Source organism: Microcebus murinus, chromosome 27 (genome assembly GCF_040939455.1).
Source record: "Microcebus murinus isolate Inina chromosome 27, M.murinus_Inina_mat1.0, whole genome shotgun sequence".
Lineage (NCBI taxonomy): Eukaryota > Metazoa > Chordata > Mammalia > Primates > Cheirogaleidae > Microcebus > Microcebus murinus.
This window is the reverse complement of record NC_134130.1, coordinates 179114-203832: the sequence shown is the minus strand read 5'-3', so window position 1 is coordinate 203832 and position 24719 is coordinate 179114. Positions and strand designations below refer to the sequence as shown.

General features: G+C 59.9%; 2 protein-coding genes across 4 annotated transcripts; one reads left to right on the top strand and one right to left on the bottom strand.

The window, feature by feature from the left end:
- Positions 1-507: 507 nt before the first annotated feature.
- Positions 508-5192, top strand: BEST2 (bestrophin 2). The gene is made up of 9 exons (XM_012790436.2): positions 508-676; positions 1093-1187; positions 2106-2339; positions 2410-2564; positions 2881-2958; positions 3465-3617; positions 3707-3787; positions 3986-4140; positions 4576-5192. Exons 1-9 carry the CDS (start codon positions 525-527, stop codon positions 5009-5011), a joined length of 1539 nt encoding a protein of 512 aa, XP_012645890.2. The 5' UTR covers positions 508-524; the 3' UTR covers positions 5012-5192.
- Positions 5193-6535: 1343 nt separating this feature from the next.
- Positions 6536-20326, bottom strand: HOOK2 (hook microtubule tethering protein 2). Of its 3 annotated transcripts, none has more exons than XM_075998197.1 (24): positions 20053-20326; positions 19647-19719; positions 18951-19017; positions 18594-18679; positions 18446-18518; positions 17388-17438; positions 17166-17298; positions 16986-17053; positions 16549-16611; positions 16161-16241; positions 15894-16054; positions 15661-15801; positions 14671-14872; positions 12886-12996; positions 12714-12801; positions 12300-12369; positions 11483-11620; positions 11310-11397; positions 11081-11115; positions 8050-8132; positions 7865-7965; positions 7502-7612; positions 7362-7433; positions 6536-7284 (listed from the first exon to the last, which is right to left on the bottom strand). In XM_075998197.1, the coding sequence occupies exons 2-24, from the start codon at positions 19664-19666 to the stop codon at positions 7135-7137; spliced, it is 2193 nt and encodes a 730-aa protein (XP_075854312.1). In that variant the 5' UTR covers positions 19667-19719; positions 20053-20326; the 3' UTR covers positions 6536-7134. The 3 variants fall into 3 exon arrangements, with proteins under 3 accessions (XP_075854312.1, XP_075854311.1, XP_012645858.2); XM_075998196.1 differs by having other exon boundaries at positions 7865-7968; positions 20053-20325; XM_012790404.2 differs by lacking the exons at positions 18951-19017; positions 19647-19719; positions 20053-20326 and adding an exon at positions 19185-19338 and having other exon boundaries at positions 7865-7968.
- Between the last annotated feature and the right edge of the window lie 4393 nt (positions 20327-24719).

Below are 24719 nucleotides of genomic sequence, written 5' to 3'. Positions count from 1 at the left end.
GGGGAGAGGGCCTGGGGCGGGAGGCTCAGGCACAGGACTTCAGACGGAGTGTCGCCGGGAAGAAAGGGCCAAGACTGGGAGCTGGTGGGGAGAGGGGGAGCCAGAGGCTGAGGGAGGGGGAGAGGGAAGTTTGTGGCCCTGAGACTAGGTGACAACCAGGTGAGGAGTATGGGACGGGGTAGAGGGCGACTCAGGAGCTGACTGCATGGACCCAGGGGTCTTGTGGGGAGGGGGAGGCGGATCGAGGGAGACAGCCTGGGCAAAGTAGATGCAGGAGGTTGAGGCCAGGTGTCCAGGGGAGGGGGACAACCTGAAAGACGGGGCTTGGGGACGGAGGCTGGGGGCTGAGCGGGGCTGGGAGGAAGAAGGAGCGTGGGCAAGAGCCGGGACCGAGGGGGGGCGGGGGGGGCACCGGTGGGGCCGCTGCGCTCAGTCAGCCGCGCACGTCTCACCCACGTCTCTCCCCGCGCGGCCCGCACCCCAGCCGTCCGCCTGGCCCTTGGCCCCACCTGCCCGGCGCCGCGATGACCGTCACCTACACTGCCCGGGTGGCGAACGCCCGCTTTGGTGGCTTCTCACAGCTGCTGCTGCTGTGGCGCGGGAGCATCTACAAGCTCCTGTGGCGCGAGCTGCTGTGCTTCCTCGGGTTCTACATGGCGCTGAGCGCCGCCTACCGGTGAGGCCGCCCGCGGAGGGGTGCCGGGTGCGGGGTGCCGGGTGCAGGGCTGCCCGCGGAGGGGTGCAGGGTCCGGGGTGCGGGGTGCCAGGTGCAGGGCCGCCCGTGGAGGAGTGCGGGGTGCCGGGTGCGGGGTCCGGGGTGCCGGGTGCGGGGCCGCCCGCGGCGGGATGCAGGGGTCCGGGGTGTGGGGTGCCGGGTGCGGGGCCGCCCGCGGCGGGATGCGGGGTGCCAGGTGAAGGGCCCCCCGCGGAGGGGTGCTGGGTGCCGGGTGCGGGGTCCGGGGTGCCGGGTGCGGGGCCGCCCGCGGAGGGGTGCTGGGTGCCGGGTGCGGGGCCGCCCGCGGAGGGGCGCGGCCGGCAGAGGGGACCCGGCACACGGGTCTCGCTCGTGACCCCGCGATCCCTGCCCCGCAGCTTCGTGCTGACCGAAGAGCAGAAGCGCTACTTCGAGAAGCTTGTCATTTACTGCGACCAGTACGCCAGCCTCATCCCCGTCTCCTTCGTACTCGGTGCGGTCGAGCCCCTGAGTCCCACGTTCTCAAGCCCCTGAGAAACCCCTGTCCTTTCCTGCTCCGCTGAGACTCCGCCCTCAAATCCGACCCCCATAGGCCCCTCCTGTTCCCCCCCTCCGCCCCATTGTTGGAGCTACACCATGAAGAGGCCAGGTGTGGCCCTGCACTCCAAGACCTCGGATGTCACCTGGTCACTGAGCCCTCTGAGAGCTCTATCTCACCCATAAATTTATTCCTAGTCACCTCGGGGATTTCCACCTGTGTCTGCATGTGATTACTAGTGCCCCCCCACACACATGCTGAGCGCCAGGGACCCGCGCTAGGGACCCCATATGACTCCATACTGAGGCATTTCCCTGCCAAGTCCTGGCCCCCACACCCCAGTAACCTCCTGTGACCCCAGCCTCCCTCTCACCGCATGAATGGGGTGACCAGCCTATCCAACTATCCAATGCTCCCTGATGGAGACCCTGTGCCCAACCCCTTCAGGAGTTCCTGGCTTGGGGGGGCTGGTGTGGCTGTTGTCACAAGCCTGCCCAGGTGTCCCTGATGTAACTCCCCGAACCAGGTGCACCCTCCTCAAGTTTCAAGTCCCTGTGTCCCCAGCGAATGGCTCCCTATGACTAGGATGACAACCTGTCCGTTTGTCCCTAACGTGGCTCCATCCCCATACTGCGGTCCCAATCCCCTCCCAGGTGACTCCCAAGTAGCCAGTGATTCAACCTGCTCCGACCTTTCTGACCTTGGGGCTGGATCCTCAAGTGCCCAGCCAAGGAGGCCCCGGGTGGTCAGCGTGACCAGCCTGCTCGGGTACCTCTGACGGAGACCCTGTGTCGCCCCTCCTCCCGCGACCTGGGCCCCCAAACCCCAGGCCTCGGCGTCCCCGCTGATCCCCTATTCCCGGCTCTCCTGCAGGGTTCTACGTGACGCTGGTGGTGCACCGCTGGTGGAACCAGTACCTCTGCATGCCGCTGCCCGACGCGCTCATGTGCGTCGTGGTGGGCACGGTGCACGGGCGCGACGAGCGTGGCCGTCTGTACCGGCGCACGCTCATGCGCTACGCCGGGCTCTCGGCGGTGCTCATCCTGCGCTCGGTCAGCACGGCGGTCTTCAAGCGCTTCCCCACCATAGACCACGTGGTGGAGGCGGGTGAGTCCCCGGCCGGGGGCGGGGCCAGGACGGAGGGCGGGGCGAGTAACGTCCGACCTCGCCCCTGCAGGGTTTATGACCCGCGAGGAACGCAAGAAGTTCGAAAACCTGAATTCGTCCTACAACAAGTACTGGGTGCCCTGCGTCTGGTTCTCCAACCTGGCGGCGCAGGCCCGGCGCGAGGGCCGCATCCGTGACAACAGTGCCCTGAAGCTGCTGCTTGAGGTGGGCCCGCCAGGAGGTCATTCGTAGAGAATAACGGGGATATGGTACCCCGCAGTTGCGTCAATAGCGGGCCACGAGGCAGATCCCAACACCCCTACCCGGTGTGCCCCAGGGCAGATTCCAGCACCGTGGAGGGCAGCCCCTAGGTACACAATGCTGTCACCCCAGGTGTACACTCACCACCAAATGCCTTCCCTGGAGCCCCCAGAGGCGCAATTCCACCTCCCACCAGGTGACCACCCACCTGCATCCCAGGTACCCACAACCTTCATGTGTTCAGGCCCTCTCATGACCTGTATCCGCACCCCCCCCCCAGGAGCTGAATGTGTTTCGGGGCAAGTGTGGGATGCTCTTCCACTACGACTGGATTAGCGTACCCCTCGTCTACACCCAGGTAACCCCGACATGCCTCTGTTTATATTTGGTGTCAGAGATCCTGATGCAGTGGTCTCAAGGGGAAACTGAGGGCCAGCTAAGACCCCATCCCAGGCCAGGCGCATGCCTGTAATCCCAGCACTTTGGGAGGTCCACGCGGGAGGGTTGCTTGAGGCCAGGAGTTCAAGACCAGCCTTAGCAATATAGCGAGAAACCGTCTCTACAACAAATAAGAAAAATTAGCCAGGCGTGGTGGTGCGGACCTGTAGTCCCTGGTACTGGGGAGAGTGAGGTGGGAGGATTGCTTGAATTCAGGAGTTCGAGGCTGCCCTGAGCTATGATCGTGCCACTGCACTCCAGCCTGGATGACAGAGTGAGATCTTGTCTCAAAAAAAAAAAAAAAAGAGAGAGAAAGAGAGGAGAGACCCCATCTCAGTGATGCCCAATCTTGGTCCGGGTCTCTCAACGCCCCCCTGAGGCCTGGAGTAAACCCTGACCTGCAGGCCTGCCCCACCCTGGCCCCAGGTGGTGACCATTGCAGTGTACAGCTACTTCCTGGCTTGCCTCATCGGCCGCCAGTTCCTGGACCCGGCGCAGGGCTACAAGGACCACAACCTGGACCTGTGCGTGCCCATCTTTACCCTCTTGCAGTTCTTCTTCTACGCTGGCTGGCTCAAGGCGAGTGAGGCCTCCGAGACAGGGGGTTCCGGGGCTGGGGCAGGCGGGGGGTAGTCAAGTTTCCCCGGAACTCCCCCCTCTCCACTCAGGTAGCCGAGCAGCTCATCAACCCCTTCGGAGAGGACGACGACGACTTTGAGACCAACTTTCTGATCGACCGCAACTTCCAGGTGAGACTCCGCGTAGCGACAATCCCTGAGCGCCCAAAGCGATCCTGGCCCCACGCCCTTGCCAAGACTTGCCCAGGCCTCGCCCCAAGCCATCCGTCACCCTTTGGTCCCCACGCTCCCACGCACCCCGAGGGGTCCACCCCTGGGTCCTGGCGCGCTGCCCAGCCCCGACCCCGCCCTGCGCGTCCGCACCCGCAGGTGTCGATGCTGGCGGTGGACGAGATGTACGACGACCTGGCCATGCTGGAGAAGGATCTGTACTGGGACGCCACCGAGGCTCGCGCCCCCTACACGGCGGCCACCGCCTTTCTGCTGCAGCAACCCTCTTTCCAGGGCTCCACCTTCGACATCACGTGAGCAGGGGGCGGCGGGGGCGGGGCTTGGGGCTCGGAGGGCGTGTCTGGTTGAGAGGGGCTAAATTCTGGAGATTTGGGAATGAGAGAGAAAGTCCCTGAGGATTGTGAGGGCAGAGGGTGAGCTAGGGGTCAGGGGCGGGGCCAAGGTCTGAGACTGGGACACTCATTGGAGACACAGCTAAGGGGTCGGAGAGGATTGGAAGGGCCAGAGGTGGTACCCACGGAGCCCGGGCGGAGCCACGACTGACTCCTTCGAACTTTGCGCAGAGCCCGAGAATGAGACCAGGCTCTGGGTGGAGGGGACAAGGTCTTTGGGGATAAGTGAGACAAAGGGGGGGGGCGGAGCCAGGGAGATCGGCGTGCCTTGAACTCGGTTCTGTCAATCAACGAGAGCGGCGAGGCCAAAGCGCCGACCCACTGTCGGTCCCGCAGGCTGCCCAAAGAGGACATGCAGTTCCAGCGAATGGAGGGCTTGGACGGGCCCCTGGGCGACTCGCAGGGCGACTTCCTGCAGCGCTTCCTGCCGGCGGGCGCGGGCATGGCCGGAGCAGGCCTGCTGGGCCGGCGCCTGTCGCTGCTGCGCCGCAAGAACAGCTGCGTGTCCGAGGCGTCCACCGCCGCCAGCTGCGCGTGCGCGGGCGCCCCCGACGGCACGGCCCCGGAGTGCAGCTGCGGGGACCCGCTGCTCGACCCCGGCCTGCGAGACCCGGAGCCTGAGCCCCCGCCCCCCGCGGGTCCCGAGCCGCCTGCGCCCCTCCCCGGGCCCGCCGCTGAGCCCTTCACCGCCGTGCCCATGCCCGCGCCCCGGGGGCCCGCGCCGCCCTGGCTGCCCAGCCCTATCGGCGAGGAGGAGGAGAACATGGCTTGAGATCTTCGGCCCCAGGACCTGGAAGGACAGGGCGCCGGGGCCCCGCGCGCGCAGCACACGCGCAGCGGCCTGGACCTGCGCCAGCCTCGTGCGCCTGCAGAAAGCCCACCTGCCCGTTTAGACCGGCTCCCGCTGCCCGCGTGGGTCTGGCGCTGTGCTAAGGACCGGGGATTCCTCAGCTTTGAACAGCCTGCCCTTGTCACCGGCTCCATTTCCCACGTCCCCACGGCCTGTGAGGCCTCTACCAGTGTGTCTTGCCTTTATGGTTTCCTGCAAATGGAAATGTGAGTGCCTACCTCAGGGAGTGGCTGTGAGGATGAAATGAAAGGATGGCTTTAAAGCATCTGGTATACAGTAGGTGCTCAATAAATTGTTAGTGGTTTTTACTTAAATGTTGTTAGCATGACTTCTCCTGCAAGGCATTATGCTAAGATTTGTGAATTCTTTTTTTTTTTTTTTAAAGAGACAGGGTCTCGTGCTCTGTCACCCAAGCTAGAGTGGCCCCACAGTGGCCCCACCATAGCGGAGTGAGCCACCAAACACGCCCTTCTTCTTCCAGATTCCCAAATTCTGCTTTCTGAAATACCCACATCAGTGCCCCTGGCTTGGTGCATTCATGAATGGACCACCCACTGTCCCAGAACCACAGCTCCCTCTTGCCCCAATGCTTGGCATTCTCAAATATCCCCTCAGGACTCCAGGTCTTAATTTAAATATAGGATGATGACTCCTGAATCTAGAAATGCAACCAGCATTCCTACCCTGACTGCAGATTCAGAGAGCCAACCGCCCCCTCCACCGACAGAGATCTTACCAGCACTTGGAACAGAACGCCCGTGACAACCAGCTCCCAGGCGGCTCCCTACCTGCCCGGCCTTGCCTGTTAGCTTTGTCCTTCCTGGTAGAGGCCAAAACCTTGGAGTTATGTGGACTCCTCTTTCTCTAACCAAGCCTACACGTGAACCCAGCAGCAAGGCCTATCAGTTTGGATCATTCTGGAACAAACTGTATCCAGAATGCAACCTGGCCAGAGCCCCTCCTATCACCCACCTGGACCAGCTACCCTCTTCCCTGGTCCAGCTTGGGGCTGTCACCTCCCCTAGTCTGTTCCTCCCACAGTGGCCACCAGAGGGCAGCAATGAACATCTGAGTCAAGTCAAGTCTCTCCTTTGCTTAACCGCTGCATGGCTCCTACTTTAGTTAGAATAGAAGCTACAGTACCGCCTGCAGCCCCACAAGGCCCTGAACAATCCGCCCTCATCTGCTCTCACTCTGTCACTCACTCTCCTCTAGCCACTCTGGCCTCCTCACTGTCCCTCTTACCCACCAAGCAAGGTCTCAGCTCAGGGCCTTTGCACATGCTGCTCCTCTGCCTGGATCACTTTGCTCTAGATACATACATAGCTCCTCCCCCCCCTCCTTCCAGTCTTCCCTTAAATGATGTCACTTCTTTGGTGAGGCCTCCTTGCCTTGCCTTTTATTCCAAATTGCCACCTCCCATCCATATCCACCACACGTACCCCCAACACTGCGGCCTGCTTTATTTTTTTCTGTGGCACTTCTCACATCCAACTTTTATTTTATCTCTTTTTGTTCTCTGCCTCCCCTAGTGGGAAATGTCAGCTTCACAAAGGCAGGCATTTTTGTCTGATGCTTCTTCAAAAACCACAACACACGTACATGCAAGCATGATTCTTACCTCTCACTGGGTGCTATCAGTCACTCACACTTTAGTAAGAACACAGCCAGGCTTTTCTTCCGAGCAATGGTCTGAGCCCCTGGCCCACCTTCTCTTCCTCATTTTTGTGCGCCCAGAATCCAGCCAGGGCAGATTGAAAGTCTTTATTCTTCTTCTCAAATATAAAATCAGACTCTCCCCAGATAGCACATTAACTCCGGGGAGAAAATCAAGGATAAAAATCACATTGCTAAAAAGGACAGGGCCTGTACCTGCCACCTGCCCTCCCCACTCCCCAGTCTGGGAGAGCACAGGCCAGAGGTCATGGCCTCAAGACTCTCAAGCAGCTGGCTGGGCCCCGATTCTAGATGTCAAGTGACTTGGAAGACTCCAGGGTGGATGAAGCCCCGGCTGGCGGGGGAAGGCGGCAGGACCCTGAGGTGTGTCAGTGCTTGTCGACAGGGCGGAGGTTCAGAGATGCCAGGCGTCCCAGGGGTCCACGGCGAGCGTTGGTGGCCAGCCGCTGCTGCGCCAGGAATGACTGGGCGTGGGCAGGTGCCCGCTCTTCCCCAGCTCGCTGCTGCAAGGCCATGCCCTAAAGGGAGGCGCGGTTGGGGTCAGGTGAGCACACGGGCCCTCCTGATACTCTACCCGTGGCGACGGCACACTCACCATATTATACCAGGCACTGATGAGCAGCCTTTCTTCCTGTTCCCGCTGACTTCGACTTTTCTCAAAGTCCATCTGCCAAGGAGGCAAGTGTCAGGGGCCTGGGTGTGCTGGGGGCAGCACAAAGGGACAAGGACACCCACCTCCAGGTGTCGGATGCGGACATCTCGCTCCCGGAGCTGCGTCCTCAGGGACTGGAGTTCCAGGGGTGGCCCCTTGGGTGGCAGCTGCTTGGGTTCCAGGGTCTGTATGACCTATGGGTTGGGGCAGTCACAGCCAGGTGACCTTGGCCTCCAAGGCCCCTTGAACCCACTGGGGTGCGTTAAACGTGGCAGCCTGTGGCAGTGGGGAAGCTTGCAGACATCTGTGCCATGGTGGAGTGTGACAGGTGTGTGTGTGTGTGGGGGGGCAGAGCCATGCAAGCTGGCAGGAAGTGTGAATCAATGGGGGCCACAGAGAGGCGTGAGCCTTGGCAGGAGGCCCATGGGGACACCCAGTGTCCTCACCGTGCGCGCCTTGTCCACGTAGTGGCGATAGCGCTCCTCCATGGCCCGCAAGTCCGCGTCCTTCTTCTGCAGGCTGTGCTGCAGCTCCTCGATCCGCCGGGCTGCTGGGGAGACAGGTGGCCCCGCAGCTCCACGCCACCAAGCTCGGGGCTCCCCCTGCCCTCTGGCCACTGGCTCCTACTTACTGCTGCTGTCGGCGGGCGGCTCCAGCTCTTCAATGTACTCACGCTTCCGCTGCAGCTCCAGATCCGCCTCATGCAGCTTCTGCCTGTGGGCAGGGGTGGGTGCATTGGGCTGACCTCCAGGCCAGCCCCACCCCACCCCCTCGACAGCTAAAAGTGCCTCTGCATAGCTGCAGAGACCCCTCTGCCTGTTCCCTGTGCCTGGGGCCTGTGTGTCCTGGTCACACCACCTCTTCGGCCATTGGAGCCACAGCCATCCATCCCTGAGCCAGGTGGCCCCTGGACCAGCCCCTCTCTGTCCACTTCTCCCCACCCCACAGCCCCCAAGCAGGACCAGCCACCATCACCCTTGGACAGCCTCTTACACTCTCAATCTCTCAGTTCCATTCTCTACCTAGACACCAGGGATCTTTCTAGAATGCAAATCTCTTACAACAAAAAGAAATGCAAGCTAAAACTTTATAGTTCTCCATGTGTGGCAAAACACCAGGCATCCGTTCTCCCTAGATGAAACTACTGTGCACTGCATGGAGAAAGAACACGGTGGAATATCTAATAGTGAACTTTCGCCATCAGCTATGTCTACAAAAATGACAAAGGCACGTGTCCTTTTAGCCACCAATTCCACTTTTGTGATAGATCTGCGTGCAGATAATGAATGTACAAGGTTATACTTTGTTGCATTGTTTGAAATTACAAATATCTAGAAAGGATGAGTTAAATACATTATGATATCCAGTACCAAAATGCTACAGACCAGTTGTCTTCTTCTTTCTCCTAGACAGAGTCTCGCTCTGTCACCCCTGATAGAGGACAGTGGCATCATGGTAGCTCACTGCAACCTCAAACTCCTGGGCTCAAATGATCCTCCTGCCTCAGCCTCATGAGTAGCTGGGATATTACAGGTGCGCGCCAGCCACAGTGCCCACTTAATTTGTCTATTTTTTGTAGAAACGGGGTCTTAACTCTTGCTCAGGCTGGTCTTGAACTCCTAAACTTAAGCAATCCTCCCTCCTCAGCCTCTTAGAGTGCTAGGATTATAGGTGTGAGCCACCGTGCTCGCCTGGCTGACCAGCCCTTCTTGACCTGAATTCCACAAAGGAATTATACCCTAATACTCCCAGGCATCCGTTCTCTGTAAGAAAATACAGCTGGCCCTGTGTGTGTGTGTGTGTGTGTGTGTGTGTGTGTGTGTGTGTGTGGTGGGGGGTTTCCATGACTTTTACATCTGTGGGTTTAACTCAACTAGGATGGAAAATATTGGGAATTGAACATGAACCAACATTTTTCCTTGTCATTATTCCCCAAACAATATGGTATAACAACTATTTCTTATAACAAATTTGGTATAACAACTATTAGCATTTACACTGTATTAGGCATTATAAGTAATCAAAAGATGATTTAAAATATGCAGGAGCGTGTGCATACGGTATATGCAAATACTACACACTTCATATAAGGGACTTAGGCATCTGAGGATTTTGGTGTCCAAGGGAGTCCTGGACCCAATCTCCCATGGATATCGAGGGACAACCGTCATTTCTCCTGTTCTCTGACTCAGCATTCTATCCCTGGCAGATGTGAGAAAATAGTCACATGAATCATTTTTTGTAGGGCCTAATTTTCCTATGGAATCCCAGTTGACAGAGGCTGCTGCACTTATAAAAAATATTAATAAGGGCCGGGCGCGGTGGCTCACGCCTGTAATCCTAGCTCTCTGGGAGGCCGAGGCGGGCGGATTGCTCGGGGTCAGGAGTTCAAAACCAGCCTGAGCAAGAGCGAGACCCCGTCTCCACTATAAATAGAAAGAAATTAATTGGCCAACTAATATATACAAAAAATTAGCCGGGCATGGTGGCGAATGCCTGTAGTCCCAGCTACTTGGGAGGCTGAGGCAGGAGGATCACTTGAGCCCAGGAGTTTGAGGTTGCTGTGAGCTAGGCTGACGCCACGGCACTCACTCTAGCCTGGGCAACAAGCGAGACTCTGTCTCAAAAAAAAAAAAAAAAAATATTAATAAGGACTCTCTCATGTGTTTGGAGAAATTTCCCAGTCGTCTCATTAAGTAGGACAAGCAAAGTGCATGCTAGCACATATTATATGCTACCTTTTTGTGTAAATGAAGACTAGAAATAAAAAATCTATATTAATATTTCTTGAATTTCTTTTAAAAACTCTGGAAGATTTCCATAATAAACTAATAGGAATGGGGATGGAGTGGAAACTGAGTCAATAGGGGCCCACTGGGAGGTATGCTTCTTCCCATTACCCCCCCAAATCTGGGAGAGCAAAGCTGTATAAATCTGTTTACGACTTTTTGTTCGTTCATTTGTTCTAATGAGACTCGAGGTCTCACCATGTTGCCCAGGCTGGTCTGGACTCCTGGACTCAAGTGATCCTACCACCTTAGCCTTCTGAGTAGCTGGGACTGTGGGCATTCATGGGCCCAACTGTTTGGGGTTTTGAACCATAAATGTGAGAGCTATTTAAAAATAGTTTCTGGCCAGGTGCAGTAGCTCATGCCTGTAATCCCAGCACTTTGGGAAGCTGATGCAGGAGGATCGCTCGAGGCCGTAAGTTCAAGACCAGCCTCGGCAACATAGCAAGACCCTATCTCTACAAAAACATTTTTAGAAATTAGCCAGGTGTGGTGGCATGGGCCTATAGTCCCCTGTAGTCCCAGCTACTCGGTAGGCTGCGGTGGGAGGATCATTTGAGGCCAGGAGTTTGAGGTTGCAGCAAACTATGATCATGCCACTGCACTCCAGCCTGGACAACAGAGGTAGACCCTGTCTCTAAAAAAAAAAAAAAAAAAAATTCTTTTTAAAAAAACGTAAAAGGGCGACTATTACTTTATCATACTACCTTCCTGAAAGTCTCTCCGTGGTTTGACATTGTTCCCCGCAGTGGTCCATACTCCTTCTCTTGGCCTATAAAGCCCCACTTGACCTGGGCCCTCAGTCTGTATTTCAGCTGACTCTGTCCTCACTAACCATCTCCCCCACCAGGATGCCCGCTCTCTGCTACTCACAGGTGTTCCTCCAGCTTCCGCTTCAGCAGGATGGGCTGGGGGGGGGGGGAGAGAAGACACAGATGAGGGGGGGCAGGTCCAGAGGTCCGAACCCCTTCCCAGGGTGAGGGGAGGGGGCGCCATGGTACTTACAATGGCCTGTATGGGGCACCGGGCAGCAGGGGAGAGAGAGAGGGGGGTTACTGGGGGGCGCGAGAGAGGGCCAGGCAGGGAGGAGGTGGGCACTCACGTCCTCGGTCTTGCCCCCCTGCTCCTGCAGGGCTTTCTGCAGGTCCTCCACCTGGGCCCGCAGCTCCGACAGCTGCTGCTGGTTCAGCCTGCGTGGGTGGGGGGCGACTGAGTGCCTGCGCCCCCTGCGCGCACGCGGGAACCCCTGCGCGCCCCCCGCCGCCCGGCGCTCACCGGTGCTGAGTCTCCAGCCCGTGGCGCGCGCGGTTGGCCTCCTCCAGGTGGCGCTGCAGCTCCTCCTGCCGCTCCCGGTCGGCCGCCTCCTGCCGGCACAGCCGCTTGTTCTCCAGCTCCAGCCGCAGGAGCGTCTCCCTGCCGACCCGGGAGCAGTGAGCGGGCCCGGGGACGGGTCACCCGGCACGCCAGCTCGGGGTCCGGGGCGGCTCGGCAGGGGGACCGGCGAGGGGAGCGAGGGGTGGGGCGGAGCCCTGGGGAAGAGCCCAGCCGGACCATGGGGCAGCGCTCGAGGACCTAGGAGCGCACCAGCCTGCGGGGCCGCGGCCAAAGTGGGCGGGGCTCTAGGCTGGGCCGGAGGGTGGAGCCATGCAGGGGCGGGGCCACAGGGGTGGGTTAGAACGCGCGTGACGGGGCCGCAGGAACGAGAAGAGCTGGGGTGGGAGAGTAATCCCGGCAGGGCACAGGGGATTGAATTTAGCAGGGGCTGGCTACACAGAGGACACGGCTGGATCCTGGGGGGGGGGCCCAAGAGCAAAATGGGCGGGGCTAGGGTGTAGGGTTTTTTTTCCACAGGGAGTGGAGCCAGGTGGGTTGGACCTAATTTGTGTATTGAGGGTCGATCCTACCCCACCTGGTAGAGCTAGGGCCCAGGCAGGTAAGAGCAGAGTTGGGAGTGGGCAGGCCCACGAGCCTGACTAGGACCTGGAGCTGAGACCAAGCGACCCGTGGTAGTGATCGTGAGAGCACTGGGGCGGGGCTGAGGGCCTTGGCAGGCCTGGCTAGGCCCAGAGCTTTGAGCGACCCCACAATATACCTGAGTTCTGCAGGTAGAATCTCCGCTGCTAAGTTCTCCACGGCAGGTGAGGTGGGATCAAGCGAGGGGTCTGGAGAATGTGAGAAGTCTTCAGGCCTCTGTGCACCCTTGTCCCTGCCCCTAGTCCACTTTCCAAGGATCATCTTTGGGGGCTCCAGTTCCTCCAAAAGCCTGGCTTGACGCCAGCTGTACCCCAAGCTTGGTAGGGAACTGCGTGTCCAGGGTATGCTTCTGCCCCACCCTTCTCTCTGATCTTGTTACCTCTTTCTGGCCACCTCTAGCCTGGCCTAGCTCTGCCCGCGGGCTAGACAAGCCCTGGGACACAGTATATTCTGCCTGCCTGAACGGCACCCCAGGCCAGGTAAGGCTCCAGGCCACCCCTCCTCCAGGCCCTGGGATGGGGCTCCAGCTCACCAGCCTGGGTCAACCCCCGCGGCTGCAGCTGGGCACAGCGCAGCTCCTCATTGGCCTCCCGCAGGGAGTCCCTTTCTGCCAACAGCCTCTGCAGGAACAGGGTGCAAGATGCCACATGGGAAATAGGCTACCCCCAGGATAGGCAGGGCAGGCTTGGGCCATGGGACCTCACCTCCTTCTCCTTTGCCACTGACTCATACTTTTCCTCCAGGTTGCGACACTCAAATAGCCATTTCTCGGCCTTCATGGCCTCTTCTTGCCGCTGGCCTTGCAGTTCTTGCACCTGCACAGAGGGGAGGGTTGGAAGGAGGGGCAGGGACTGAGTACAGACTGTAATTTTTCCATTTTATGATGGTGCTTTCCGCTGTGTATATTAACGGTGAGAGCCCACACAATCATTCTGGTTTTCGCTTTCAATAAATTACAATCTCCAATCAATTACATAAGCTATTCAGTACTTTATTATAAAGTAGGCTTTATGTTAGATGATTTTGCCCATCTGTAGGCTAAGGGAAGTGTTCTGAGCACATTTAAGGTAGGCTAGGCTAAGCCATGATGTTCAGGTTAGGTGTATTCAATGCGTTTTTTTGTTTGTTTGTTTTTTTTGAGACAGAGTCTTCGTTTGTCGTCCTGGGTAGAGTGCAGTAGAGTGGCGTCATCATAGCTCACTGCAACCTCAAACTCCTGGGCTAAAGGGATCCTACTGCCTCAGCCTCTTGAGTAGCTGGGGCTACAGGTCTGTGCCAAGGTACCCCGCTAATTTTTCTATTTTTAGTAGAGATGGGGCCTCCCTCTTGTTCAGGCTGGTCTCAAACTCCTGAGCACAATCAATCCGCCTGCCTCGGCCTCCCAAAGTACTAGGATTACAGGCGTGAGCCACCTCGCCTGGCCTTAAATACATTTTTTTTTTTTTAATTTTTTTTATTCCTTTATTTTTTTTTTTCATTTTCAGTTGGCCAATTAACGTTTTTTTATTTTATTTTATTTTTAGTAGAGACAGGGTCTGGGCTCTTGCTCAGGCTGGTCTTGAACTTCTGAGCTCCAACGATCCACCCGCCTCGGCCTCCCAGAGAGCTAGGATTACAGGCGTGAGCCACCTCGCCTGGCCTTAAATACATTTTCGACATGATAGTTTCAACTTACGATGGGTCTATCCAGAGGTAACCCCATGTAAGTCGAAGAGCATCTGTACAAAGTGAAGGAGTGGGGCTGGGGGGACTCGGCTCAAAGAACTTGGAGGGTTGCAGCTTAAGGGCAGGGAAGTGTTGGGCTTACAAACCCAGGAGGGATGAGTGCCTGTAGTCCGGGCTACTCGGGAGGCTGAGGCAGGAGGATGGCTTGAGCCCAGGAGTTTGAGGTTGTTGTGAGCTACGAAGATGCCACTGCACTCTAGCCCAGGCTGCACTCTAGCCTAGGCGACAGAGCGACACTGTCTTAAAAAACAAAACAAACAAAACAAAACAAAAAAACCAGAAGGGTCGGGCGCGGTGGCTCACGCCTGTAATCCTAGCACTCTGGGAGGCCGAGGCGGGCGGATTGCTCAAGGTCAGGAGTTCAAAACCAGCCTGAGCGAGACCTCGTCTCTACCATAAAAATAGAAAGAAATTAATTGGCCAACTAATATATATAATATAAAAATCAGCCGGGCATGGTGGCTCGTGCCTGTAGTCCCAGCTACTCGGGAGGCTGAGGCAGGAGGATCGCTTGAGCCCAGGAGTTTGAGGTTGCTGTGAGCTAGGCTGATGCCACGGCACTCACTCTAGCCTAGGCAAGAAAGCGAGACTCTGTCTCCAAAAAAAAAAAAAAACCAGAAGGGAGCAGCCTGGATGGAGGTACTAGACCCAGAGGGCGTGGCCTACATGAGGGAGGGAGGGGTTCAGAGCAGCGTGGAGGGCGGGCCAAAGTAAGAGGGGGGCGCTGCGGGGGGCGGGGCCCTACCCTAGTCCCGCCCCCGCACCTGCCGCCGCTGCGCCTCTAGCTGGGCGCGGAGGGAGCCGGCCCTGCGCAGCTCGTCCTCCAGCTGCCGCGTGCGCTCGGCGTGGCTCGCGTTGCGCTCCTCCAGCTGCCGCACCTGCCGCCGCAGCTCCCTCAGTTCGCCCAGGCGGCGCTGGCAACTGGTTAGCGTGGCCTCCAGCTGCCCGGCGCGCTCTGAGGACTGCCTAGGGGAGGCGACAGGAAGGGGGTCGGCTGGGGTCTGTGGTCAGGGATCCGCTGGGATTCGGGGCTCTCCAGGCAGGGGAGGGCGTCAGCCTGGGGCGTCTGGGTTCAAGGATCAGGGATCAGGCCAGACCTGGTGCTGCTGGGGGTCGTTAGGCTAGTGGTTAGCCCAGGGTTATAATCAGGGATCCTCTGGGGTGGACTGTGGGGGCACGGAAGGTCCGTGGGGTTACAGCAGAGTGATGGGGGCCCAGAGGGGACCGAGTATCCCCAAGGACACCTTGTGCTATGCTGAGAGACGAGAGCACTCTGGGGTCCTTGGAAGTGCAGTGGGGGAAGGTGGGGTCACAGCAGAGCCTCTGGGGTTACAGAAGGCAAAGTGGGGTCACAAGGGACTGCAAGGTCATTGCACTGTGGAGTCCTGGCGGGTACCGTGGGATCCAGGGGCATGATGGGACCCGAAATGGTGCGGTGGAGTCTGGGGGGGGGGCACAGAGATGCTGTGGGGTCTGCGAAGCGTAATGTGGGATGACAGGGACACTGTGGGGTTCAGGGGGACACGATGGGTCCAGAGGGTCTAGTGGGGTCCAGGGAATGTGGTGGGGCTCAAGGTAGTGCAGCGAGGCCTGGAGGGTATGGTGGGGTTCAGGATGGATGTGTGAAGTCGAAGGGAAGCCTTGTAGAGGTTCACTGGGCATTTTGGGGGTACAGAAGTACTGTGGCGGCAGAAGAGAACTTTGGCAGTGGTGGGGGGTGCGGTGGCCACCCAGAGAGCACCCCTCCAACTCACCGCAGCTCGTCCATCTCGTCCTTCAGGGCCTGCGCCTCCTGGGCCAGGCTGGTCAGCGCTTGGTTCCGCTGCTGCAGCTCGGCGACCTCCCGCTCCAGCTCTGCGCAGCGCAGGCGCTCGTCCTCCCGGCCACTCTCCAGCCTGAGCCGCGCGGGGTGGGGAAGGGGCCTATGAAGGGGCTGCCCTCGCCCCAGCCCCCTGGCCTGCCAGGCCCCGTCCCCGGCTGGCCACACCTGAAGTTCTCCTCCTGCAACTGCTCTAGCTGGGACTGCAGCAGCAGCAGCTTCTTGGCAGTGAGACCCGCGGCGCCCTCGCCCTCCGGCCGGCCCACCTGCTCGCGCAGCGCCGCGTTCTCCTGCGCCAGGCTATGCTTCTCCTCCGACAGCAGCACCAGCTGTGGGCGGTGCAGGTGGATGAGCTGGGGGCTGGGAGGGGGGGCTGCTACGCAGGTGACCCTGCCCCAGGAGCACCTGTGCGCCCCCACCCCACAGCGGCCCCACCTGCCGCTCCAGGTCCAGACAGCGCTGCCGAAGCTCGTCCCCCTCCTCGGCCTCCTCACTTAGGAAATAGTACCTGCGGGACTGCGGAGGCGGGGAGGGCAGGGGTGAGGAACTGAGGGATCCACAAGGACAAGAGTGGGGGGAGGCAGGGGCAAGGCTGGGATCTCTGGAGACAGAGAGGAAGGAGCTGAGGAGACTCAGGATCTAAGAGAGGGCTGGGACCCCCAGGGGACTGGGGAAAGGCAATCTTCCCCTAACCCTGGGGACCTGGCAAGGGAATTGGAGCTGGGGGTGATTTACAGGCTTAAAGATAAGCCCCTCCCCCTTAGGCAGCCCTGAGAACTAGTAATGGGCTTGAGACCTTTAACAAGGTTGCCCCGCCCCTTACCTGGTTGTCGAAGTTGCCATATGTCTCTGGCGACAGGGAGTCGGGGGTGTCTTTGGTCATGAGCTGTAGGGTGGGTAGGGGCATCATGATGAGCTGGCTCTCTGCGGGTGGCCTTCAAGGCATCTGCCATCCAGCCTGTGAACCTCTCCATCCCCCTGTCCTCACGGCCAGCTCGGCCCAATAACCCCATCCCCGAGGCTGCCCTCCTGCCTCCAGCACAGAGGGAGGCCGGGTCTTCTGACTCTGGAGCCTGCTAGATCGTGACTTGCGCTGCACAGAGCTGGCAGACACATGAGACAGAGATGTCTGGCCAACTGAGTTCCAGGCAGAGCCCAGATCTTACCAGGACAGGACCCGTGCCCACTTGCCTCTGCCCTGGAGATGTCCCCTCCCCTGACTGATGCTCCTCAATTGTCACACTGGGCACCCCCACCCACCTCCTGGATGGCTTCCATCACCACATGCTGAACCGATTCCTCCAGGGTCATGATTCTCTGGATGTGCTCTGAAGATCAAGGCGGGGGAGGCTGAGACCCAGAGGTGGGTGGGGGAGGAAGGGGGGCTTCCTCAGACCATCCCCAGGGACCTCCTGACCTCCCCCCACCCAGCATGCATACCCTGCTTTTTCTCGCAGCTGATAGCACAGCCCAGCACTAGCTGAAGCAGCTTGCCGAGCTCAGCAGGGTCTGAGAACTCGCCGATGAGGCTTACATCTGGGAGGTGCTGTTCTGACACAGGGTGCGCCAGGACCTGAGGGCAAAGGGAGGAGAGGGTGTCAGGGGCTCACAGCCCCTCCCCCTTTTCCCAGCAACCCCCTAAATCCCTTTACAGTCACTCACATCCTGGGAGTATTCCACCAGGCTGCGTAAGATCGTCTTCAAATTGTTGACCTAGGGAGAAGCGAAAAGCCATGGACAGGAGTCCCGAGGTCCCCACCTAGAATCTCATTCCCTGCTCATCTCATCCTGTTTGGCCCTATTCTGTCTGAGTGTGACCTGCCCTAGGGGCGCCCAGTCTGGTTGTCTGCCTGACCATCTTTGTCCATGTGTCCCCACAATCTAGTCATCTGCCGTCTGACCATCTTTGTCTGCCTGACCATCTTTGTCCATGTGTCCCCCAAATCTAGTCATTCCTCACCACCTGCCCTGCCACCCTTTGGCTCTATCCATCCAGCCAGCTTCATCTCTCACCTGAATTACTGTACCAGCCACCTCTTAGCTTTCATTCTTGCTGCCTACACTCCATTCCTCTCCATGCAGCCAGGGGGAGCTTTTTAAAGGCCCAGCCAGGTTGTATCTTTCCTTAGCTAAAGCCCTTCCTTGACTCTGTACTTAAAATAGAATCCACACTCCCCCCCCCCACCGCCTGCCAGGCCTCTGCTGACCTCATCTGCTACAGTGCTTGCCCTCTTGCTCGGTCTTCTGTACTCCCTGCCATCCCTCGGCCCCACCAAGCTTATTCCCAACTCGGGGCTTTTGCATTTGCTGTTCCCTGTGCCTGGAACACCATTCCTCCAAATGTCACATGGAAATCAGCCCATGCCCAGTAACCACCCACCCACTCCCTCCTCAGTGTCTCTCATGGCACTACTTTTATTGTCTCCATAGAACTACTGGCATCGGAAGTTAATTTTGGTGGCTGTGTGAGTGTTGTCACTAGAATGATGGGTATGTGAGGGCAGGTTTTGGTGTGTGCTACTTTTTGCTGAATGCCCATGCCTGGCACACAGTGAGTGCTCAATAAATGAATGAAAGAACAAATAGTTGGCTGATCATCAGGCATCTGTCCCTCTTCCTGGCCAGGTCTGTCTGTCCATCACCCAAGTCATGTGTCTAGCTGACCCTTCTCTGGTTATCTCTTCACCAGTCTGACCCCTAGTCGTGAGTCCGCCTGTCACCTTCAGCTTCCAGTTGGGACCTGGGTCGTCTGAGATGCCCTGGAGCCATGCCTCGTTGAACCAGGAGGGATCTCTGGGGACGGGACAAGAAGGTGGGATGAGCTGGCTGTGAGACCCTTCTGGGACCCTCCCCCTAAGCCCCACTCACATCTGGTTCAGCACATAGGCTATGGCGAGGCCGCTGCTCAGGTCCTGGGGGCTGGCACAGGGGGGCGAAACGTGGAACGTCTGCAACTGAGAGGCAATGGAAGGGACAACAGGACAGTGAGGGCCTGGGACCAGCGAACCACTCCCCTTTTGCAGACTTTTCTAGCCAGCATGATTGGGCAGGTGCTGACCTGTTGCTCCACCATGCCTGGTCTGCGAGGGAGTGGCTTCTGCTCACCTGGGACCGGAGGGGGCGTGGCCTCCCTTCACCTCTGCCCGACAAACCCCGCGCGACCAGGCCAAGGCAATACTACGAGTCACCAGGTCCCCACAGGCACCACGTGACCAGACGACTCACCTGTGCCCTCGCCCCACGTGAGCCAGCCACAGAGGGGCGTGGCTTCACCTGTTCTTTCCACGTAGACCTGCCACGTGACGGGGGCAGGTGCTCAGGCTAGAGTCCAACGGCCCAGCAGGCCAAAGACCCCTTCACCTCCCAGCCCGAGGACGAAAGGGCGGACCTAACCGGGACGAGTGATCCTGGGCGAGAGGAGCAGGCGCACACCTGTCCCCAGCCCCGCCCCCGACCTACCCAGGTGAGCAGAGACCCGCATAGCTTGGCCTTGTCCACACTCATGGCTCCCGATTGGATTCGACCTCGGCCACTGAGCCCGGGCGCCGCAGCAGCCTCCGGGTCCGCCACCAGCGAGCGCCCGCAGCCCCGACCTCCCGCTCGGCCTAGAGCGCCGCCCCGCCCCGCCCCGCCCCCTAGGCTCAGGCCCCGCCCCGGGCACATGATCTCCGGCCGACGCCCGCTCTTGTCTCCAGCCCCGCCATCTTGGATCCGGGCAGCGATCGGGCGCCCGCCCTGCCGCTAGGGGTCAGTGTGGCCCCGCTTTGCGCACCGGGAGGGTGGCCCCGCCTCCCGTCTTCCCCTCGCTCTTTTGCGGGTGAGGTCCTCCCGATCCTTCTGAGGCGGTGCTGCCCCACCCTGTTATGCAGGCGCATTCGCGTCCTATTCCTACAACTGCAAGAATTCCTCCTGTTTAATTACCTTATGCTCCGAGCCTTCATCTGTGCGGGGGAGGGGCGAGCCGCATCACTTCCTATGCACTGGGAGGGGCAAGCTGAGGGCAGGAGGGGTCAGCCAGACACGTACCCTGGGTGATGGACAGGCATGCCCAGCCCGGACCCGTCTTCCAAAGACCTTCCCCTGCGCCCTCGCCGCCCCAGGGGCGCGCCCGGCATCCCCCTGCCTCAGACCGAGCGCCAGGCCCAAGCTGCGCGGCGCCCGCCGCCCGCCAGGGGGCGCACAGCCCGCAGCAACGCCGCCCGCCGGGGAGAGAGCGCGCGCACCCCGAGTCCCCCCTGGGGGGCGGTGGAGGAGGGGGTGCTCAAAGGAAATCGGTAACGGTTATAACTAATGATACAATCGCGGTCACCGTGTATGGAGTGCTTACCGTGTGCAGTACCTGTGCTGAGCGGTTTAAATAGGCTATTGAAGCCGCCCCACGGCTCCGGGTGGCAAGTGCCGGTGTAATTCTCGGTTTTGCCGGCGGGGAAGCCGACGCCCCGGGTGGGCTGGGCTTTAAGGCCCAGGCCCGCGCCCTTTGACCCCGGGGTCCCTCGGCAGCCCCTGCCCAGCAGGCGGGCGAGGCAACGTGCAGTAATTACAGGTCATTAGCTGCACCCCGAGGGAGGGGCGGGCTCGGCTTTGGGGGCGGGTCCAGGTTGGAGGGTGGGGCGCCGTTCCCATCCCCCCCCCGCCCCGAGACTTTGGCTCGGGGGGACCCTGCTCTGGAGCGGGGTGGGCAGGTGACGGCAGCCCCCTGCCTGCCTCGCGGGAACCACACAGTCGCCACCAGACGCCCGGTCACGCAGCCTCACGCACCCGGGGGCGTCGCAGGCTCGTCCACACGTCCCCAGCCCCCTCCCTCCGCGTTGTTTTCCAGACTTCAGTCCCTGGGAGCGGGTGGGGAGGGTAGCGGGGAAGGGGACACGGGCCGGCAGCGCCGGCTTCCGGACTGGGCCGGCTTCCGGCGGTCGTGGGAACAGCTGCTGCTGGCTCCCGCATGCTGCACCCACCGGAGGAGAAGGTGCTGCCAACAGGGGGGAGACAGGGCCACCCTGTCCCCAGGTAGCGCTGGGAGGTGAGCCAGGAACCAGGACTGTTAAGAGGATAGGGGGCTTGACATGCTGGGATCGCCAAATATTTCGGGTAGGGGTAGAAGGGCCCTTGATGTTTAGGGGAAAATCTGGGAAAACCCAAATATTTAAGGAACAGACTTAAATTGTTCTAATGTTGGCCTGATGTTATGCCCCCCCCCCCCAGCTGTTCAAAGACCCAAGAGTCCCAGATTGAAAAAAGATCAGGGTGCCCTCAATTTGGGGGAGGAGCAACAACCCTCCATTTGGGGGCAGCAAGGAGTCCCACGTTTGTGGGAAAGGAAGGGACCTTCCAGGTTGGCTGGGAAGAGCAGCAATCCCGGTTTTGAAACGCAGGGAACCCCACTCTGGGGGGATCCAGGTACTTTCAATTCAGCAAAAGGGTCCATAAACCGATTTTTGGCAGGCAACCCATATTTGGGTGAAGGATGCAAAAGAGAGCCCCAAAGTTTGGGGTATGTTCTAGAAGCCTTCGTGTGTCAAGAGACAGAGAGCCCCAGTTTGCAGGTCTGGGCCAGCAGCCCCCAGCTGGTTTGGGGACCCCACCCCCTCTCCTGCCTGTTTCCAGGAACAGCTGGGCCCAGTCTGGGTTGTACTGCTGGGAAGCGGCTGACTCAACCCCTCCCTGCGGCCACAGCTGGACCCCGGCCCGCCCCCTCCAGGCTTCACATCTGGGCAGAGACCCAGACATCAGGGCTGGGATGGGGACCCTGGGTCCCACGACTGGAGGACAGCATCTTTATGTCATCCCACTGACTGCCCACAACCACTGGGTGGACCCCATGCGCCATTGCCGTGGAGGACCCCGGAAGGCCCCCTGCACCCCAGATGTTCATGTCCTGCCAGCACCTCCTATCCTGCCCCCCTCCCGGTGTCGGTGTGTGTCTCGGAGTCCGTGTGAAGTGTGCTCATCTGTGTGTAGGTGTGCCACGGTGGGTCTGTGGTTGCGTGCGCATGGGCGTGTGTCTGCGTCCATCTATGGCTTGGGGCCCCGGAGTTTGTGCGACAGGCTGTGTGTGATGTGATTGAGGAGGAGGTTCGGGGGTGTGGGGACTATAATATATCCCTGCCTGTGTATAAGATCCGGGGTTAGGGTGACCGGCAGCCTCCTGTATCTCTGTGTGGTCCACGCAGCATACGAGTGGTTGTCTCCGTCCAATCTTCATGTGTCGTGGGTCTACTACCCGGCTCCGCTATATGGGACTCGCTTTGGGTCTCCATCTGTGTTGTCCTTTGTGTGAGAAGCGAGTGTGTGACAATCAGTGTCTCAACGTGGCTTTAGGTTGTATGACTGTACCTGTGACTGTTTACTACTTTGTCTTAATCCTGCGTCTCTCTGTGAAGATAGTGTGACCCTGTCACATTTGTCCATGTCCCCGTGACACTCTGGGTGTCCCTGTGGTTGTCGTTGTGCATTTGTTTCTGTGACTGTATCCTACTTTGTCAGCTCTATTTGTGATATCCGTGTGACTGTCGCGTGTTTGTCTCCTACCATGTGTCTCTGTGCCACCCCGATCTCCATGTGAGAGGTGTGGCTGTGTGACAAAACAAGGCCCAGTGTCCAAGACTTTGTACCTGTTTGCGTTCCACTTTGTCTGTCTTGAAGGTGTTTGTTAGAGTGTCTGTAACTGCCACCTGCCTGCGTCTGAATATGGCTCCGTTTGTGTCCCTATTGAATGCTATGTGACCTATGTGCCTGGGTGACTGTCTGCGTCTCTGTTGGTGTGTGACAGTGTGGCCCTGTCTGTGTCGGCTGCGGGGCTGCCTGGACTAGTGAGGGTTCGTGCCAACGCGTGGCAGGTGTATCCTGTGATCCTGTGTATCACTGTGGGTCCGCGGGAGTTTGCCTGTGACCTTGTGTGTGGAGGGGAGGGGTGACAAAGTCACATCAGGCAGCCCGGCTGTGCGGAGGCGGCGATGTGCGCAGGGGGCGTCAGGCGCGCAGCATCCCTCCGCTCTCAGCCAGGAGGGCCCCTCCCCGAGCTGCGGGGGCGCGTGCGTCGTGCGTGACGTGAGACACGACGGGGTTCGCTGCGTGCGTGGAGCTCGACGCGGTCGTGCGTGCGAGCGCGGGGCGGGGAGGGAGGGGGATAGGCTGGCTGCGTGCGTGCATGCGTGCGTGCGTGCGTGGGTGGCTGTGGGGGCTGGGTGCGTGGGGCGCGCGGGGCGCAGTCCCGCCCGGCCGGAGACTTCGGAGCGGGGGAGGGGGGCGCGGGTGAAACCCCAGAGAGGGGGACCGCCGTTAACCCCTTCCTGCCCGACCTGAAACTTGCGGCCCCTAGACTGAGCGCGGGGGCTTCCCCAGGGCGCGGGGGGCAGTCCCTGCTGGGGGAGGAACCCCCCACGGAGATGCGACCCCCCCCCTGTTGCCATGAGAACCAGAGCTTTCCCGCGCTGCCAGATGCCTGTTTCCTCCCAACCTCCTGCTCTTCCTCCCGCTCCTTAGCCCGGCGACAATGCGCTTCCCGCTCCTGGTCCCCCCGGAGAAGGGGGCTGGGGTCAGCGAGGCCGGGGCGTGAGTGACTCAGGCCAGCCAGGGGTCCCCTGGCCGCAGCTGGCCTCGCTCCGCCTTCTCCGCCCCCGTGACTCACCCCTCGCTCGGCTTTCCCCGCGTGTGACTCAGGCCCCTGGGGAGGGGGCTGCGGACTCTGGGACCCCCCTCCAGGCCGTGGGGGCTGAGAACCAAGTTCTGGGGACCTGGTGCACTGGGGGAAGGCGGGCGGTGAGGCTGCCGCCTCCCTAGCGGACCCTCGCTAAGGTCACTAGGGGCGCTTTCTGCCCCCACCCCGTGCCCAGAATTGGCAAAGCTGCCCCCCTGCACCCCGCAGGCCTCTGGGAACCCAGCCCCTCCCCCCCAGCCCACAGGAAGTTTTGGCAGAGCCCGTCGTGGCGACGAAACGGTTAAAGCCGTTTTCTTATTCATTTCATCCAGGGGCCCATTTTGACTCAGAGCAAGCGCGGCGCCGGGCGCCCCCTTGAGCCGGGCCTCATGGGGGCCTGAGTTCATACTCCCCAGGCCGCATGTACCAGTTTTGGAGGAGGGGGGGGAAGCGGTGGGTGAGCTGCCTGGGGTCTTGGGTAGCACACAGAGCTGAGTTCGAATCCTGCCTCGCCCTCTTGGTGTCTGGGCCTCAGTTTCCCCATGTGAAAATGTGGGATAATCACGGCCTGCTCGTGGGGTTGCTGTGGGTATTAGGTGACAGACGGGGTGTTCTGCATCCAGGGCTGGGCACAGGGGTGGCGTCGGGCTCCTCCTCTCAGGCCAGGGTGTCAGGGCGCCGGGTAGAAGCGAGTCCTTGCTGGGCAGGCCGTGCCCCACCCAGGCGCTCTGAGGCCGTGGGGTTCATCCCGTCCACCCGCTGCCCGGGGCGGGCACCCAGGAAGTGGGAGGCGGGGCAGGAATGAGGCGGAACCTGTTGGGCCCGTCGCCTCCCTGCCCCCCCACCCTCATTCCCGTGCCCTGACAGGGTACCCCCCTAACGCTTCAGCCCCACCCCTGCTGCCCTGGACGCCTGGGTCCTGACCCGAGGGTGGCCCGAGGGAGGGGATGTCGGCTGGAGACGGCGTCTCGGGAACATCCTGTGGACTGCCGGCTGGACAGGCGGAGGGTCAGCCCCTCCCGGGGCAGGGCAGACATCGGCTGGGGGCAGAGTAAACATGGCTCAGGGTGGCCAGACTGGGGGCGGGGGCGGGGAGGGGGGGCTGTAGGAATGTACACACACACACACACAGTCACCCCAAGAGAGCCAGTCAGACACACAAACTCCTGTCACCCTGGCCACAGAGAGACTGCCAGGCAGGGACATGCAGACAGGGTCAGACATACATCTGTGCACGGTGACCCAGAAATGGCTGCCAACACATAGACACAGTGACAGAGCAGACTCAAAAATGAGAGAGAGACCCACACTGTCCAACGTATGAAGACATCAACAGGTCAACTACATGCAGGATGTGTGTG

What these genes read in the sequence shown, in the direction of transcription:
- BEST2 (XM_012790436.2), top strand. Translation starts at nt 525, where the DNA reads ATGACCGTCACCTACACTGCCCGGGTGGCGAACGCCCGCTTTGGTGGC. An exon ending in CCCCGTCTCCTTCGTACTCG is followed by an intron (nt 1,188 to 2,105) that starts GTGCGGTCGAGC and finishes GCTCTCCTGCAG; the next exon opens with GGTTCTACGTGACGCTGGTG. An exon ending in GGCTCCACCTTCGACATCAC is followed by an intron (nt 4,141 to 4,575) that starts GTGAGCAGGGGG and finishes TCGGTCCCGCAG; the next exon opens with GCTGCCCAAAGAGGACATGC.
- HOOK2 (XM_075998196.1), bottom strand. Translation starts at nt 19,666, where the DNA reads ATGAAGGCTCGGAGCATAAG. An exon ending in ATGAAGGCTCGGAGCATAAG is followed by an intron (nt 19,018 to 19,646) that starts GTAATTAAACAG and finishes GTCACGTGGCAG; the next exon opens with GTCTACGTGGAAAGAACAGG. An exon ending in GACGAGATGGACGAGCTGCG is followed by an intron (nt 14,873 to 15,660) that starts GTGAGTTGGAGG and finishes CGCCTCCCCTAG; the next exon opens with GCAGTCCTCAGAGCGCGCCG.